Below are 19,606 nucleotides of genomic sequence, written 5' to 3'. Positions count from 1 at the left end.
AAAGTGTCAAGGAATGACAGACCATTGGGTGTTGAATCTTTAACTACCCAAAATACAGGATGGGCAAATAAAAGTGACCCGCAGAATAGAGTTCCATGTTACAAAGAAACGCAGCAGAGGAAAGTTGATTTGGTAGGGCTCCGAAGCATTTTATGGAGAACTGCAGCCGCGTTCTCTGGTGTGCAGGCACGTTTCGGAAAATTTTTTGACCTGTTCGAAACAGATTCTGACCCTATTTTCGGACTATGCGTTGCATGGCACTCCTTGTTGGCACTTTGACAGCATTAAACTTCTCAGCAAACAGCTGACCACAACGTTTCCACGACTTTGTTGTCACGTAACTTTCCACAACGAACACCCGCTGCTGCCCTCCATTCAGACTGACAACCCGCATCCACAGAGCGAGGTGGCGCAGTGGCTAGCACACTCGATTCGCATTCGGGAGGACGACGGTTCAATCCCGCGTGCGGCCATCCTGATTTAGGTTTTCCGTGATTTCCCTAAATCGCTCTCCAGGCAAATGCCAGGATGGTTCCTTTGAAAGAGCACGGCCGACTTCCTTCCCCGCCCTTCCCTAATCCGATGAGACCGATGACCTCGCTGTCTGGCCTCCTCCCCCAAAACAACCCCCTCCAACCCCAACAACCCGCACTACGCTCAGAACCGGTGTGGATCACGTGACGGGCGTACACGTGGTGAGTGCGTCACAGGGCGTGGTTATATCCACAAATTCACGTCCAGTTGTATCCACTCGACCGGAACACTTATTTGCCCCACCCTGTACAAGAATGACACTGATACAAGTAAGATCACTTATGAAACAAGATCAAAAGAGCCATAAAACATTTTGTAATGGAAAATACAATTCGACGAAGCAGTCACGAAGAACAGCAAGGAGTATTACATTAATCGTTAAAAAATTATACAGAATTATTTTTTAAAACCTTTGTTGGAAGCTTCGGAAGTGAAATGCGCTGTAGTATTGTTAAACACATATATGAGAGAGATTTTCGTATTTCTCTTCATCATGATAACTAGAGATTAACGGTAAAAAAAATTCAAAATTTTAGGTGCAATACATTTGTACTCGTGATACAACTATTATTTTTCAAGTACTGCGCATACATCCCCATTTAGACTATATGAAAATTGCCTGATGGTTATGACAGTAGTACAGATGGATATCTTCCCGCACAAACTGTAATACTTCAGCTGAGAAGTACGAGATAAACTTCTCTTCACGACGATGCAGGATAAAACTACTTTGCTCATAACAAAAGACGCTGCACAGTGTCTTCATTGTACTTCTACTGCTGACTACATGACTTGTTGGCGATAGACAGAAAAGCAGAAATAAGACAAATGAACTACTATATGTCATGTTTGGAGAGAGCATTATTGTTCTCAGATGGAGAAGGCATATAAATACATACAGTGTATCATACATATCGATTGCTTTTACGTCAAACACTCTTGAATCCAGACAGCTTAGTAACAATTACGTTGTAAATATGACGGCATCTGAAATCATATTTCACCTTCTTTTCGGCTATAAATGAAGCGAGAAACGCGTGGCCTTCTTTCTTTATTTGACATGAGCTATTAAGCAAGCTGTCTACGTTAAGAATATTTTCAGACTTCGTGCACAAGCTAAGCGCATTACACTTAGTTAACTACATTTCGTTCACAGCTGACGCTAGAACTCTTATGATAGTAAAGGAAAACAAAATTGTTCACGTAACAACTATTCACAATTGTTTAAATGACTTAATTTTACGTAATCATAGCCGATCTATATAAATTTTTAAAGGGAAAGAATCAGTTCTATGCACTGGTGTTCTCCTTTAAATGGCGTGCAGGTTTACTTAGTGTACGTAAGATGGAACTTTAAGATAAGGACCGAAATTATTAGGAAATAACTCACTAAGGGACTTAAAACATGGAGGATTTCACTAGAGTTACTTGATAGATATGCTCCTTGGATTATTAGCATAACAGCTTAATGTCCGTCATAGTGTTGCACGAATGTTGAAGGAAACTAGTTGTGGATTGTGAAGCAGTGTTACTGGTAACTGAGCTCAAAGTAATAGATCTGAAGATTCAGTGCTAGTCATAGAACTTTTCTGGCACTTAACGTGATATACACGAAACACCAGAGGTACGTGTGAAAATTTAAGCTGCACAGCATATTGAACTCGACATCAAACTGCATGGTGCTCCCATAACAGCCGGGTGAGCCTGTTTGCAGGCCATATTTAGGCAACAGCATACCAACTACGATAGGATCAAGCTTCGTAATGCACTGTGGTAAGCAAACCTCCGCTTGTGATTGTAACGCCACCATCGTGTAAGACTGTAAATAAATAAAGTTATCTTATCATATAAAACGTACAGCTGCGATCCTAAAATATCATAATGTATTTCATTATTGGACAGTAAAATACTGATGTTGCCTTAAAAACCATTTCTTTTCTTTCCGATAACAGAGGGGTGGCTTGTATTGATACGAAAATGTGCAACAGTTCAAATACTATATACACTACTGGCCATTAAAATTGCTACACCACGAAGAAGACGTGCTACAGACGCGAAATTTAACCGACAGGAAGAAGATGCTGTGATATGCAAGTGATTAGCTTTTCAGAGCATTCACACAAGGTTGGCGCCGGTGACGACACCTAAAACGTGCTGACATGAGGAAAGTTTCCAACGGATTTCTCATAAACAAACAGCAGTTGACCGGCGTTGCCTGGTGAAACGTTGTTGTGATGCCTCAAGTAAGGAGGATAAATGCGTACCATCAAGTTTCCGACTTTGATTAAGGTCGGATTGTAGCCTATCGCGATTGCGGTATATCGTATCGCGACATTGCTGCTCGCGTTGGTCGAGATCCAATGACTGTTAGCAGAATATGGAATCGGTGGGTTCACGAGGGTAAAACGGAACGCCGTGCTAGATCCCAACGGCCTCGTATCACTAGCAGTCGAGATGACAGGCATCTTATCCGCATGGCTACAACGGATCGTGCAGCCACGTCTCTATCCCTGAGTCAACAGATGGGGACGTTTGCAAGAGAACAACCATCTGCACGAACAGTTCGACGGCGTTTGCAGCAGCATGGACTATCAGCTTGGAGACCATGGCTGCGGTTACACTTGACGCTGCATCACAGACAGGAGCGCCAGCGATGGTGTAATCAACGACGAACTTGGGTGCACGAATGGCAAAACGTCATTTTTTCGGATGAATCCAGGTTGTGTTTACAGTATCATGATGGTCGCATCCGTGTTTGGCGACATCGTGGTGAACGCACATTGGAAGCGTGTATTCGTCATCACCATACTGGCGTATCACCCTGGATGATAAGGGGTGCCATTGGTTACACGTCTCAGTCATCTCTTGTTAGCATTGACGGCAGTTTGAACAGTGGACGTTACATTTCAGATGTGTTACGACCCGTGGTTCTACACTTCATTGGAACCCTGCGAAACCCTACATTTCAGCAGGATAATGCACGACCGCATGTTGCAGGTCCTGTACGGGCCTTTCTGGATACAGAAAATGTTCGACTGCTGCTCTGGCCAGCACATTCTCCAGATCTCTCACCAACTGAAAACGTCTGGTCAATGGTGGCCGAGCAACTGGCTCGTCACAATACGCCAGTCACTACTCTTGATGAACTGTGGTATCGTGTTGAAGCTGCATGGGCAGCTGTAGCTGTACATGCCATCCAAGCTCTGTTTGACTCAATGCCCCGGCGTATCAAGGCTGTTATTATGGCCAGAGGTGGTTGTTCTGGGTACTGATTTCTCAGGATCTATGCGCCCAAATTGCGTGAAAATGTAATTACATGTCAGTTCTAGTATAATATATACCCGTTTATCATCTGCATTTCTTATTGGGGTAGCAATTTTAATGGCCAGTAGTGTATATATTTGGGTGTGTGTTTATCGATCCCTTCACCTTTGGCAATTGCTAATGCGACAACGCAAAGCTACACCTTCGTCCGGAGTCCACGTTGAACTGTAGGTTCCTTATGTCTTTCTGGATATGTCAGCTCAAAGTATGACGAAAAGCAACGGGATCATGCCTTGTGAAGTCGTGCATGTCCATACCTAACATCGGGTCCTTTTAAATGCACAAATAAGCTCAGTAATACAGACGAGTAATATATGTGTGTGTGTGTGTGTGTGTGTGTGTGTGTGTGTGTGTGTGTGAGTGTGATTATGGACACAACACCTTTTGACTTTAAAACTAACGGTGTTGTTTTATGGGAACAGCTACGCCGACATTATATGAACATTTAAGGGAGAAATTATTTTACGTTTCACGAAGTAGATCCTCAAGTGATAATTCTGGACATGTGATAACAGCTTGCCAGGCAGGGAACTGAATCACGATACTAACTTATCGCAGGCAAGGCGTTTGAGGAAACTCACTTTGCCTCCCTGAGATGTCACTTGTTCCGATAAGTTTCTGCGATGCTGCGGGCCATCTGACCCCACAAAGTAGGATAGAGCCGAGATTTTAGCGATCACAGGCTTATTTGAAATTAAGGATTATGAAGTTAAGCCAAAAGTCGCGCTACATCCACATCCCCACACCTGGGCTCAGATTCCGAACTGGCGCAAAGTTGTATTAAGTAGTGCAGGAAGCGTGTGAGCAGCGAGCGAAGGCAGGGGCGAGGCACTTGCAGACTCACCCGTTTGAGAGGGGCACGTCGATGGAGCCGGAGGGCGCCTTGCGGCGGTCGCCCGCCATGTCGGCGAGGCGCGCGAAGTCCGTGTCCTGGTCCTGCAGCCGCGCGGACTTCCGCGACTCCAGCAGCCGCACCTCCTCCAGCCGCTTCCGCACCTCCAGCGCCTGTCGGCGGAAACACACGTCTGCATTACGCAGCTGGCTACCCAACAGCCTCTCACAGTGTGACAACGAGGACAGAATTCCACAGAGGGGGGAAAAAAACCGCACGAAATTAACGTTCTTCAGAAAGGTTCGTCGTACACACCTACAAAACTATACGCTTATATCGCTGACGTGTACAGTAGAAATTTGGAATACGTTTTATGCTCGCGTATTATGAGATTTCTGGAGACTGAAAAATCCCCTCTCTAGGTTCAAATGGCTCTAAGCACTATAGGACTTAACATTTGAGGTCATCAGTCCCCTAGACTTAGAACTACTTAACCCTAACTAACCTAAGGACACCACACACATCCATGCCCGAGGCAGAATTCGAACGTGCGACCGTAGCAACAGCGTGGCTCCGGACTGAAGCGCCTAGAACCGCTCGGTCACAGCGGCCGGTACCTCTCTAGGAATCATCATAGATTCGGCGAATAACTATCTTATGAAATTCAGCTCCCTCTGTTCGCCCACGAGACACAAAGCGTAGATACAGGCGTCCAGGTTCATGGCGTTATTCTTGACTTCCACAAGATGCTCGGTACAGTTCCGAAATGCAGCCTACAGAATACAAAACGAGCGTACGGAATATCGAGCCAATTGTGTTATTTCGTTCCTAGTGTACAAAACACTGACGTCATTATTAACGGACAAAAATCTTCAGATCTGAAAATAACCTGGGGTGTAGCCTGTGACGCTGCAATACAGATGCGCCACCAAAACTTTTTTGCCGATTACGTTTATTTTAAATATGACATACTTATTTTATTCTGTAAACCTTTAGATACTATGTGTTAATTAGTAATGTAATATGTATTGTAACTTTTGTAAATTATTCTGTTCAAATGGTTCAAATGGCTCTGAGCACTATAGGACTAAACTTCTAAGGTCATCAATCCCCTAGAACTTAGAACTACTTAAACCTAACTAACCTAAGGACATCACACACACATCCATGCCCGAGGCAGGATTCTAACCTGCGACCGTAGCGGTCACGCGGTTCCAGACTATAGCGCCTAGAACCGCTCGGCCACCCCGGCCGGCAATTCTCTGTTTTAAGGTGTAATTTTTCTGGGATAAAGCCGTCACGGAAAGTGCCACAGATCAAAAACTTATGTAGAAGCGCTTTGTCTGAATGCGTGACGTTACGAGCAGAACGCGCGTAAGATTTGCTTGGCTGTGAGATGTGAGTGTGAACACGTGCATGTGGCGTGTGTACTGTAGAATGTCTGGCTTGTGTGAGCGGGAATTGTTACTAGAGAGACACGAAGAGTACGACAAGTGTGAGCAGATGTAAGGGGCTCCAATAACATCAAGATCTTGCCCCATAATTTATCAATGCTAATCAAGGTGTGCCTGCAGTATGCAGGGAGCATTGTCAACGGTAACGAAGACATTGCCTTAACTTCAGCAACGAAGTGTAAGATCGTTTCACTTTCTTTCACGTTTGAAACTTTGACAGGCATTACCTAGTGGCATAATTTTAGTGACATGAATTAAAACTGTAGGTACCTAATCTTGTCATCCTCAGTCACTGTCATCTACTTAAGATCCAATTACTTTCCAGTTACTGGGTACCCTAGTGTCGTTGAAGACGCTAATAAAAAGCTTTCATTGCCATCTTTGTTTATTTACCGGAAAGATAACTGTAAGTAAGTAATAGCGAAGTCTCAATAAGTTAACTCTGTTATTCAATAATTTTCAGAAGCGAAGTTATTCTTGCTAATTAAATGAAGACAAACCAATGTAAAAGTAATTCTGGCAATCTTAAATCTAAGAAAAGAATAAGTTACGTTTATATGTGTCATATCTGTGTCTATTGTAATAATCCTGTTGTGTGCCGGTTTGGTTCGCATTTCGGCGTTGCCGGTCTGTTGAAAGCCAAGAGTTGCTTATCTAACCCAGTAAATTTTCACAGTGATTACAATCCATCGAAACTAGCTTGAGATATCCAGGAATCTAATTAATGTAAATAGACGTTAATCTATGGTTACATAGATTATTGTCGCAACAAGAAAGCTACCTCCAGTCAGTTATTTGCTTTTCAATAACGAGTTTAAGTATCTTTTCCAAATTAACGTATCTGAGTGTTAACGATGTAAGACAATTGCTTTCTTTGTTCATTATTATTTCCTAACGTGTTGTGTTGTCGGAAACGTATGTCGACGATCTGTTGCAACACTTACAATCAGTTACTTCTTCAGTGCTGCGCGTATTATGATTTAGATATTGAGCAGATATTGCCCAACTGAGCTGGCGACCGTAATAATTAATTCCTGTATTATTTCAGTTAGATCCGTAGTGTACTCTGAGTCACGTAATACCCCTCTTTCATTCGTATTTTACATGAGTGATGGCGCTGTTTTAAGTTTTAAACAAAATACATATAAGTAGAAAGTGCTAGAGTAGGATAGTTATTAGAATAACTTCTTGTACTCTTCTCTCCACTAACCAGATTATCTTTTTTTTCGGAGACGATAGCCTTGTCCAAAATCAAATTCATTAGGCAATTTGGCATATGCTATCATGGTCGTATGACCGCATTAACCGATCAATAAGGAGTTTACAACCTAAGGGTGTTATAGAAGCATTACACTGCACAATATATTTAAATGAACTAGCGTATAAAGTCTAAAGTTCCATTAGGCTTTCCGCGGATGACGCTCTTATTTAAAGGGAAGTCGCAAAGCTAGAAAATTGTAGCTAAATACAAGAAGACCTGCAGAGGACCGACGCTTGGTGCAGGGATTGGCAGTTGACCCTCAACGTAAATAAATTTAACATATTGCACATAAATGGGCAGAAAAACCCATTACTGCATCATTATACGACTGTGGTCAATCACTGGAAATAGTCACATCCACAAGATACCTGCAAGTACGAGTACGTAGCGATGTATAGCGGAAAGACACCACATAAATGCAACTGAAGGCAAGGCAGATGCCTGAAAGATTAATTGGGCAAATTCTCAGGAAGTCTAATCCACCAACAAAGCAGGTAGCTTAGAAAACCTCATTCGGGCAATACTGAACGCGTTATTTTGTGACGACGATTAACGAACAGTGGTGATAAATTGTAAATCAAAGATATTTGAGTAAAGGAAGCAGTTCTGCAGAATGACATAAGATCGTCTCATATAAAGTTTATCAGTTTGCATACTGAACGAGCAAAATTCCCAAAGTGGTTGACTGGACTGCACGACATTATTGTTATCAGTACTTTAAAAGTGGTCGTAACGTGCTTTCATTATTAGAAGCTGACGAAGCCAGTCTAACTCTAAATGTGTATACTTTACCAATAATACCCCTGATCGACAAATAATCGACAACATTAACTCATGTTAAAGAACCCATAAGACATTACTTGAATTAGGCCAACTAGACAACATGGATGTGGGTACGCGGAATACAGAACATCGGAGCTGCTCCATATGTCATCGGACATATGAAACAAGTCTTTCTGTAAGTATTTATATGGAATGTAGTCATGTATGGAAGTGAAATATGGACGATAAACAGTTTAGCCAAGAAGACAACAGAGGCGTTTCAAATGTGATGCTACTGCAAAACAACTTAAATACAGAGGATATAAAATGTAGACTGGCAATGGCAAGCAGAGCGTTTCTGAAGAAGAGAAATATGTTAACATCCAATATACAGTTAAGTGTTAGGAAGTCTTTTCTGAAGGTATTTATGTAGTACAAAACTGTAGATTGTAGCTATGTATGGAAGTGCCACGTGGACAAGAAATTGTTTAGAGAAGAAGAGAATAGAAGCTTTAGAAACGTGGTGCTATAGAAGAATGCTGAGGATTAGCTGGGTGGATCATGTTACTAATGAGGACGCACTGAAGAGAATTGGGGGAGAAAAGAGAATTGGGGGAGAAAAGAGAATTGGGGGAGAAAAGAGAATTGGGGGAGAAAAGAGAATTGGGGGAGAAAAGAGAATTGGGGGAGAAAAGAGAATTGGGGGAGAAAAGAGAATTGGGGGAGAAAAGAGAATTGGGGGAGAAAAGAGAATTGGGGGAGAAAAGAGAATTGGGGGGAAAAGAAATATGTGATTAAGCACGACTAGAAGAAGGGATCGGTTGATAGGACACATTCTTAGACAAATCGATCACCAATTTAGTATTGGAGGCAAGCGTGGGAGGTAAAAGACGTAGAGGGAGACGAAGAAATGAACACAGTAAGCAGATCCAGCAGGATGCAGAGTGCAGTAGTTATTCGGAGATGACGAAGCTTGCACAGGAGTGAGTTGCATGGAGAGCTACATCAAATCAGTCTTTCGGACTGAAGACCACAACAGCAACAACCTCATCATGAAGCAACTTGCAAACCACACGTTATCTTATAGCAGGACAGGTCGTTGGAGTCCAGCTAGGTAGCCAACAACGGCTCCAGCTGCACACACTTCGTGTTGGTCGAAGACAGAAGCGCACCCAAGAAAAGTGGGCCCACGAGATGAACGGCTGAATATCATCAGGGTAGCTGCTGAGGAGAACAAAGAGCCAACCAGACAAGTGACACACCAAGTTAGCCTGACGGTGACGCTTTACAGCTAACAGCGTAATTTTTCGATATTCATTGGAAATTGCAGTAAACCTATAACCTAAAAACACGAAAATTCAGACGCAAAATAAAAAAGGAGGAATCATGTTAAGGCGGTGTATGTAGTGCTGCATGTGAGATAGCGCAGCAACTCCATGTATCACAAACTTCGCACCTGGAGGAGTCCTCCAACCCATCCGGGACAGCGGCAACGAAAAAGACCGTGTTCGAGTCAAGGGCACGGCTGGCGCTTATCGCGAGCACATGTGTTGTTAAAGATAGTGCTTTGTCTTCCATAAGCTTACAAGCGCAGTCTGGTTACTTAGTTACGTGCAGTTGCGACTGCATTAAAATACAATTTGTGCACAATATTAGAAACAGGAATAGTAGCTACACAGACAGCAACAGCTGGCACGAACTCGTACCTGTTCGCACTGGGATCCTTCCGTGGGTGGAACCAACTGGTGACAACCGTGCTAGACGTAGGCTATGCACGAAGAGTACAAGAGAGTTTGGTAAGTGCAAGAGTTGACATTTATCTCAAGGCAGACACGTCTACCAACAGATAATACATTGCGTTGGGAAAGTATCGATGCTGGTTTTACTGTATTATTTTTCTTTCTATTAGAGTTCGGTTTTAATATTATCGGCTCGTATCATAATCAAACTTGGTTTTACTAGTATCAAACTGACTGTGTAGATCAGGCAGGAAACATTTAGTACACATTTTAATGAAAAATTTTATCGGCAGCTATTGTTGCCTAGAAGGCGAGCCTACAAATTTCGAATGAATGTCTGTAAAAGCAACTTCAAATTTGAATAACCACTCGTGAGGCAACGAATCGAATTAAATGTTTCGATCCGCCGAGCAGTCATGTCTCGGCATAGGAGCGAGCGAACGCTGAGAGCGATTTCGCTGCAGCCTAGGGCATTGAACCAGAGATGCCAGCAGTTTTTCGCAGAAACCTGACATAGGCGAAAGCGAGTGGATAAGCCCAGTGGTGACGGCTGCACTGCGATAAAGCGCACGCGCCGTGCTTCGCTCAGCTGCTATAAACCGACACTCCTGTTGCTGATACGATGAACTCAAAAATACCGTCACAACCCTCTCTGATGGCCCCCTACCCGATCATTCCATATTAAGGTTTATTGGAAACTGTACAGCAGAGCAATGACAACGTCGTTTAATTTGGATAAGGAATCAATGACAATTTTCTCTTCAAACTTCCTCATATGACATTTAGGGAAAAATTTTCCATCTTAAAGTTGAATATTACCCAAACCATATTCTCTTTCTCGTTACTCAAAAAAACATGTGAAAGAGTGGCGTGATTACCAAAAGAGTTCAATGCAGTTCCCTCTGGTAAGGCGCAATGGAGCTGCAAAAGAAAGTCTCTTATCAAAGATCTGCGGTGTGCATCGTGAAATACGCTGTAACAGTAATGCGACTGTTGAAATCAACCTATCTTCACTGCGAAGTCTCACCAAAGGGAAAAGCACGCTAGATTCAGTCCCATGCTCGTATCTCACACACAGCCCCATAACAAATGCCTTCTCCGGGGCCATCACGAACCAGTCATCGATCAACAATAAAAGTGAGTATACATGGGAAAGAATAGCCTCCCCGGTTACATATCCCTGCCTATCAGATCTTGATCGAAAGTAATCACACTGAAGGCATTACCTTCGGAGCAGCTTCTGTTATTACACTGTTTAAAGCTGCAAGGCTTCATCAGAAACAATAGGCACCCGCTAAAACTCATATTTGCAAATCCGAAGAGCGTCCCCTTGCCATTGGCTCGTTCAACTAGCTCGCGAACCGCTTACCGTTATTAAGAGCTGAGCGAAAAAGAAAACTTCAGTCTTGAGTGCGTCAAAAATTACCGAGTTTTGACGTACAGAGCAAGATAATCGCTGTTTTTGAAACGTCCTGGCAGATTATTACTATGCGCTAGAACCCGATCTTTGATTTTCACGAGCATTTCCGATTACAGGCAACATCCCGGGTTCTATTCCCGGTCCAGCACACAGTTTTAATCCGTCAGGAAGTCTCAAATAGTACACACTCCGCTGCAAAAGAGAAAGATTCATTCTGGACGTCGATTTTTCTTCAACGAAGAATATACTGCGAACTTTTATTATAATCCATCACGGCTACTAACAACCTTCCCTAGTCATAAATATCACACTAACACAGTTGCCCGTAACTTTTTAGGGGCGTCTTCCTGTACTGCGAGGTTCACAGGTGCAAATCCCGGCTGTCATCATGACTGTGAACTTTGATTGTAAGTACTGAAAGTTTCGGTTTAGTGGCGTCTTCGCGTGTTGCAGACACCATTGCTATAGATGTCTTCCGCTTTGCCGGCCGGTCTGGCCGAGCGGCTCTAGGCGCTTCAGTCCGGAACCGCGCGACAGCTACAGTCGCAGGCTCGAATCCTGCCTCGGGCATGGATGTGTGTGCTGTCTTAGTTTAGTTAGGTTTAAGCAGTTCGAAGTTCTAGGGGACTGATGACCTCAGATTTTAAGTCCCATAGTGCTCAGAACCTTTTGAACCATTCTTCCGCTTTATCTCTGCCTAAGGATTCCACTCACGGCTACAGATACGTTTACTGATCAAAAGTATGCGGACACTTATTAATGGAAATTAATATGGTGTATGTCCTCTGTTCGTTTTATGACGTCTCTGACTGTATATGGAGAACTGGCAGATCGTTTTCCTACAGAGCCGAGAAGGTAGTGATGTTGGACGCTGGGGTCTAGAGCGAAGTCGTTCTAATTCATCCCAAATGCGTTCCATTGGGTTCAGGACGGGATTCTGCATAGGCCAGTCCATTTCAGGAATGGTAAGATACACAGGCTGTTGCTTTAAGATGGTACTTTATGATAGGATGCAATGGCATGCTGATACCAACAATCACCACCTTTGAACGCAGTACACAGTGCTGTAAGGTGTATTCACATCCTTCCGCATTTAGAATTATGTCAAGCGCAAAAACAGGTTCACACGATAACCACTAAAAACAGCCCCATACCATACCGTCTCCTACGTACTACACATGATGGCAGGTAACGTTCTCTAGACATTCGCCAAACCCAAACAGTTCCATCGAATTGCCACATCGTAGAGGTGACTAATCACTCGTTTCCAGTAATCCGCTGTCCCCTGGCGTCGCTCTTTACACCACATCAAGCATCGCTTAGCAATGAGTACAGAAATGTGTTACTCAGGTCATGTCCGATGACCAGTCCACGGTCAAGTTCAGTGAGCTCTTCTGACTGACCCATTCTGCTGCTACCACTACTTCAATGCTGACCACGCAGCACTCCCCGCCTCCTTTTATACTGGCGGGTCAGCCTCTCGTGACAACTAGTGCTCAAATTCGTATTACATACGGTTGTCCGGATACTTTTGATCAAGTAGTGTAGATCGAAACGCGTTGTAAAATGTACTATAGCGCGTGGGAAACAGTCGCAATGGTAGCGGCACCGTGAGGCATCGTACTTGGCAATGGGAGCCGCACGTGGGGCGCGGCTTGTGTAACTCTGGCCACGGGCTGCGAAGGCGGGCGTCCGATTACGACGCGTGCCTCGCCTCCGCCTCTGTTGGGGGGAGGGGGGGAGGGGGTGAGACGGAGGAGGAGGAGTAGGGGTCGCGACCGCCGTAAATACTGCAGCTGCGGCGAGAGTGGCCTGCTTGGACAAGCGCCAGCGGCCGGCCGGCACCTGCAGGCAGACAACCCCTCCAACACCTCCCTCCAACCCCCCCCCCCCCCCCGCCCTCGTACATCGACAACAACCGCTACATTATACAGAACAGCGTACGGCGCAGATTATTTCGTAGCAGTGTTAGCTGCTTTCTGTCCATAGGCCTACTGAGCGAGGTAAAAATGTATCTCTCCTCTTCAGGGCCTGCAGCTTGCACAAAGTCATAACATGACATTTTTTTTTACTCTTTTACCAAATTAACTGCAAACAGGTTTGTTTTTACATATGTTCACGACAAGCGTGTTCGGTATTTGTGCCATTTTCAAATGTTCCTGTTGAAATTACATTTATGTATCATTTTATTCTATGTCTATGTAATAGTACTATGGAATTTTTGTCTTATATTATACTTACGTCTAGGTGGAGCGACGTCCATAAAACATCTTGGAACGTAAATTCTTTTATTGACTACGTTGTTAATATAGTTCACCTCAAACATAAAAATTATCTGAGAAACTTTATTAACATAATAAAGAAAGAAAACGGATGAACACATCACGAGAAAAAAAAGCAGTAAAAAAATAGACAACATCAATATTTATGGCACAAAAATATCTCTGACTACCTAAGATATAATTTACTTCTAATCGTACTGCATCAATTGAACGATATTTCAATTGACAGCTGTCAAAATATAACGCGAAATTTCTATACGAGTCGAATATGTGACCTGTATTAACAATGTAGTAAATAAAAGAAACAGTGTTCCAAGATGTTTAATGAATCTCATTCCATCTAGACGTAAGTATAAGATAAAAATCTTATAGTACTGTTCCACAGACGTACAATAAAATGATACGTAAATGTAATCTCAAAAGGAACCCTTGAAAGTGGAAATTTAGAAATTTGTGGTAAGTTCCTACGAGACCAAACTGCTGAGGTCGTCGGTCCCTAGACTTAACACTGCTTAATCTAACTTAAACTAACTTACGCCAAGGACAAAAAACACACACACACACACACACACACACACACACACACACACACACACACTCGCCCAAGAGAGGACTAACCTCCGACGGGGAGAGCCGCACGAACCATGGCAAGGCGCCCTATGCCGCAAGGCTACCCCACGCGGCTTTGAAAATGGCAATACAATTTTGTCGTGAAGCTATGTAAAAATAACAAGAAATAGACTATTTGCAGCTAATTTTGTAAAAGTATAAAGAACAAAAAATTAAAATCTACAGGGTGAATACGAATTCCACCGCCAAGGTTTTGAAGGCTGTATTTTCTGGTATCCACATTACTAATTGGCTAATAGGCCACGTAGCTAGTTGCAGGTTGCCTATCTAAAGGTTCCCATGAGCAACAAAAATTTGAGTTTCGTTATGTCATACAGTTATTGACCGAATCTAAAAATTCAAAATGCTGTCATAATTTACTCATTAAGAACTGTACTCTTATATTAAGGATTTAATACAAGAAGTCAAGTATTACAGTCAGAAACTGTGTATATGTCTTGAAGCAGCGTAGTTCACTTCGTGCAAATTATGTGGACAAGGGCGCTTAGTGAATCCCAACAAACTTTACCCACAGTTTCAAATTTTTTTGATACTTTTCCTCGTTGACATCCCTCCCCCCGCAAAAAGATGAAAGGAAAAAATTAAGGCTCAGTACAATTTCGCTGTTCATGCAGTTAAAACTGCAGCATTAGGCATGACATTTTATTAATTCTTTACTGGTAACTGCATTCGCAACACATTCGTATTTTGTCGTCTACTATGTAGTGATTAGACTGATGACCAACTGGATGACACACAGCCACCGGCAGCCGTACCAGCGGTGCCGTTTCGTGTACGAGAATGTCGTCATCAACGTGATCTGCACCTCATAACCAAAAGAGACTGCCATGTCTAATACTGTTTGAAGTACTTGGCCCTCAGTCCGAACCAACTCGAAAAAGAGTCCTCGGTCCGAATGCCCCCCTCCCCCGGCCCTTCTCCCCTCCCCCCCCCCCTTCCACTCAGCGAATGAGAATGATGGAAACTACAAAGCACACGGTCACCTAGAACCAATGAGAAACAAAAACAACAAGAATTGATAGTAATATAATTAAACAAGCTAGAAGTAAGACAGGGAGGCCCTCAACATAAACAGCTAGAAACTGGGAAAACCAGTTCACGAGGCAGATCATAGAAACGAGGACGGTGAAAACATCTTATTTTTAAAGTAAAAAGTAAGATAAAGCGCGAGAAGAAACTGCAGAAAGATGGACAATGTACAAAATTAGCAAGGTGAATGATACTCTCCGCAGTTGACAGAGATGGAAGGTGGGGCACATGGAGTATTGGGATGTGATGGACGTCCACTATCTCGACATGTGCCGCTGGAAGTACAGCGGGAAGACAAATGGCCGAACTTCCAGCACTTAAGCCACCGCATCTGGGGAGGGATATATGGCTTGTCGCAGCGGTAGACCATCACCATGACCTTCTGGGCAATGTGTCACCCTCGAAGGCCAAGATAAAGGCACCGGTGGCAACCTGATTACCCGTCGGACCCCGATGGACGCGCCGTACGAAATGAACACCTTGCCGCTCTAAATTGGCGAGCAGCTCGTCGTCAGACTGCAAAAGAAGGTCCCTGTGGAATATAATACCCTGGACCATATTTAAGCTCTTATGGGGCGTGACGGTAACAGAAACATCCCCCAACTTGTCACAAGCGAGTGATGCCCATGACTGGGCAGAGGATGCTGTTTTTATCAAGACTGACCCAGAGCTCATTTTGGACATGTCTTCCAACTCCCCAAACTTGTCCTCCAAATGCTCCACAAGAAACTGAGGCTCCATGGACATGAAAGATTCCCCATCAGCTGTAATACATACGAGGTAAAGGGGCGAATAAGCTTCTTTGCCATCCTTGGCCTGGCGTTCCTCCCATGGTGTGGCCTGGGTGGGGAACGATTTGGGGTCGTATATCTTAGCATTGAAGTGAACTTTACCCGCTTAGAGGCTGCTGGCGGCGGACCACCAGCAAGAGATGACTTACTACGCTTCATGGCGTGTCATCCGCCCTGATGCCACCCACTCCGACCACAGGCTCTCGCCATGGGCGCCACCCAGCCTCAGCAAGGGCCACCTGATAGATGGCCATTGCCGAGAGTCCCGATGCCCCAGGGAGGTGGGCATCTACTCCATGGCGTACGTGGGGAGTTAACGGCGTGGGCATCAGCAGAGAGATCCCTGTGTTGTCAGGGGGCTACATGGCGGCCCCACCACAACGGACTGGTTACCGTGTTGGATATGAGGTGCTAAGAAGTCCATGATCATCGTCGGCGCAGAAAGCAACACCGCATAGTGCATGGTGGAAAACGCACCCAGGAAGGCATCCTCGCCTAAGAAATGGAGAATGAGCGGGACTGCATTGCGACGACGAGAAAGTGGGCTAAAGATCTCAATGTACGGTGGACACGATGCACCATGTAAGGTGCCCTTCCCCAATTGGTTCGCTCTTCGGGAAAATTTAGAAAGATGGAGGTCGAAACCGACAGGCCTAAACGTGTGAGACGCCTTTCAGCCGCCTCTTACGACAGGCAGGAATACCTCGGGTCTATTGTAACCCCCGGACCCGCAGAGGGTCTGGCAGATGACAGAGCTGTCAAACGCCAAAATGGCGTCTACATACGACTCACGTTACAAGCAGCGTGTAGTTATTGAATTCTTGTGGGCAGAGAAAGAAACCGTGGTGAACATCCATAAACTTTTGTGTACAGTGTACGGCGATACTGCAGTTGAGCAATGGGTAAAGAAAGTTACAGCCTCAGGAAATGCAGAAACAGGACGTCCTGTCACAGCCACTGCTCCAGACATGCTGAATCGTGCGGATGCCATTATTCGTGCCGACCGGCGCATCACAACTCGACAGTTGGCTCTGCAGTTATCGGGCAGCATTGAAAGTTCGTCTGGAATGATCGAGACTCTCGTATATTCAAAGAGATGCTCACGATGGGTTCCACGAATGCTCACAGCGGACCACAAGATTCAAAGAAAGATCATTTCATCTGAATTGCTGGAGCGTTCTGAGACCGACGGAGAGGCCTTTCTGTCACGGATCGCTACGGGGGACGAAAGCTGGGTGCACTACTTTGCTTTTACCAGCAGGGAATACATGCTCTTCCACAACGTTGGCGTACGGCTATAGAACGTGATGGAAACTACACATAAAAATAGGACATGGACAAGACGTGTCACCAAATTCTGACTCTTAACAATAAATATGTTCCGAAAAAAAAAAGATGTGGGGCATCGCTTATTGTAGGATGCTCGTACACAACAGCCATCCGCACAAGGCATGAAAAAAATCGTAAAAATTAGTCTGCAAGGATATATAATGGATTAGGAAATGCGAACCATTTTCAGAACTCGTTGCCAGCCATGTGGAAATTTATGACACCCTTATCAGTGCCAGTGATGATAGCTCGAATGGAGTGGTCTATTGCCCGACATACCTCTGTAACACTTATGAAGCGAATGCCATGAAGTGCTTCCTTCAATATAGTAATCAAGTTGAAGTCGCGAGGTCTCAAGCCCGTGGAGTGCAGTGGGTGGCAGAGTACTTCACAGCCGCATCGAGCGAACAAATCAGTCACGCCCTTGTCCTGCAAAATGATGGGGTTGGGTAATCCTGCAGAAAGCTTCGCCGCTTCTTTCTCTAAGATGGACGCAGGCTGTGTTTTTAAAAACGAAGCGCCGACATTTTCTGCAGGACCCACACATCATTTTGCAGGACAACGCTCGGGCGCATATTATGGTGCAAGTTGCGACTGATCTGTTGGATCGATGGGGTTGGGTAGGGCTGTAAACAGTCACCACACTCCCCGAACTTAAGCACTAGTGACTCAACTTGATTCCTAATCTGATGGAATCACTTCATTGTATTCGCTTCACAACTGTTGCAGAGATTCGTCGGGAAATGGATCGCTCCACTCGCACTATTAACACAACTGGCGCTGCTAAGGGTATCCTACGACTTCCACATCGCTAGAAACGGGGGTATACAATGCTGGTGACTACTATGAAGGACTGTGAAACTTTTAAATATGTGTTTATTTTGTATAAGTTATAAATAAATATTTCCACTATTACAGTTCCAAACCTCGCACGAGCAGAGCGCTGTAATTAGCGCTAATAGGCTCCTTGTGCGTTGTGGCAGAGTGATTTAAGCTAACAAGACGGAATAAGATTGCGCTGCTTAAGGAATCTCGAAGTTTGTTGTAAATGACAGCATTTTTTGATGCAGCCCAAGGAATTGGGTCAATATCACGTGTAGCTATTCCTGCTCATTGACAAAACGCTGAAAATCAGTTCATTCTGCCGGCCGGAGTGGCCGAGCGGTTCTAGGCGCTACAGTCTGGAACCGCGCGACCGCTACGGTCGCAGGTTAGAATCCTGCCTCGGGCATGGATGTGTCTGATGTCTTTAGGTTAGTTAAGTTTACGTAGTTCTGAGTTCTAGGGGACCGATGACCTCAGATGTTAAGTCCCATAGTGCTCAGAGCCATTCAGTTCCTTCTCCTCTCTGATCGCAAATAATGACCATCTGCAGACGTTGAGGTCGGGCCTACGTAGTCGACAATACGGTCCTTCCAGAGTTATAATGTTGCATTCAAATAAACTCTAACACTTCATGCTACGACAATGAAGCAGGTACAATCGTAAGTAACCACTCTGAAACACGATTCTTCACGTGGGCGTAAATGTTAAAAATCTTCTACAAAGTGTGCACAAGTAAAGATCAAGCAGCTCGTGCGCCAACACTGGTTGGCGCCTCGAAGGCGACTGCATACTATGACGGGGCGACGAACAGCCGTCTAGGACTTAACTACTTGCTGACGAGCCTAGCAGAGGCCACTTGCGCTGCCACTGCCAGCTGCGCCGGTATCAGGCTGTCATTCGCGGAACGAGGGCCCCGCATCGCACCCTGCTCGCTTCTCCGTGCCGTCAGCCCGTGTCCAGTTACTCGCACACCGCCGCAGCCACAGCTCCCCTCTACCCTAACTGCCTCTCGCGACTATTTGTTGTCTCATTGTTTTGCGCGGAGACGTATCCTCATTTCGAGCCAGCACTGCCCTGTCAGTTTTAAGAGATAGCGTTTCGGGTCGATGCGCAAAGAGTGAAGGTCCGGTTAATGATAGAGGCTAGGCAACTGGGCCACCTCGTCCAACAATCCATTGACCGGGACAACGTAAGGTGAGAGTGGGCTGCGGCACCCTCAATGTAGCAGCCACATGACAGTTCCAGCAGGAGGAGGAAGGGGGGGAGGGGCGTGCAGAATGCCCCGCGGCAAGCGTTGGTACGTATCGCGCGTGAGGAGTGTTGGCACGACGCTCGCTCCCACAAGGCAGTCGCCAATAATCCCCACCGTCGCAGTGCCGTTGGATTGGAACTGA

The 19,606-nt window shown here is 44.8% G+C and overlaps 1 protein-coding gene across 2 annotated transcripts in view; it reads right to left on the bottom strand.

Moving 5' to 3' along the window:
- Positions 1–19,606, bottom strand: part of LOC126457257 (zinc finger protein 395) — a 528,326-nt gene that overhangs the window by 376,258 nt on the left and 132,462 nt on the right. For both annotated transcript variants that reach the window (XM_050093421.1, XM_050093422.1), the window contains exon 2: positions 4,703–4,863. In XM_050093421.1, the coding sequence (XP_049949378.1) occupies positions 4,703–4,863 (161 nt within the window). The remainder of the gene's footprint in view (positions 1–4,702; positions 4,864–19,606) is intronic.

This window comes from Schistocerca serialis, chromosome 2, assembly GCF_023864345.2.
Source record: "Schistocerca serialis cubense isolate TAMUIC-IGC-003099 chromosome 2, iqSchSeri2.2, whole genome shotgun sequence".
Lineage (NCBI taxonomy): Eukaryota > Metazoa > Arthropoda > Insecta > Orthoptera > Acrididae > Schistocerca > Schistocerca serialis.
The sequence above is the reverse complement of the archived record's forward strand: the minus strand, read 5'-3'. Positions and strand labels throughout refer to the sequence as shown.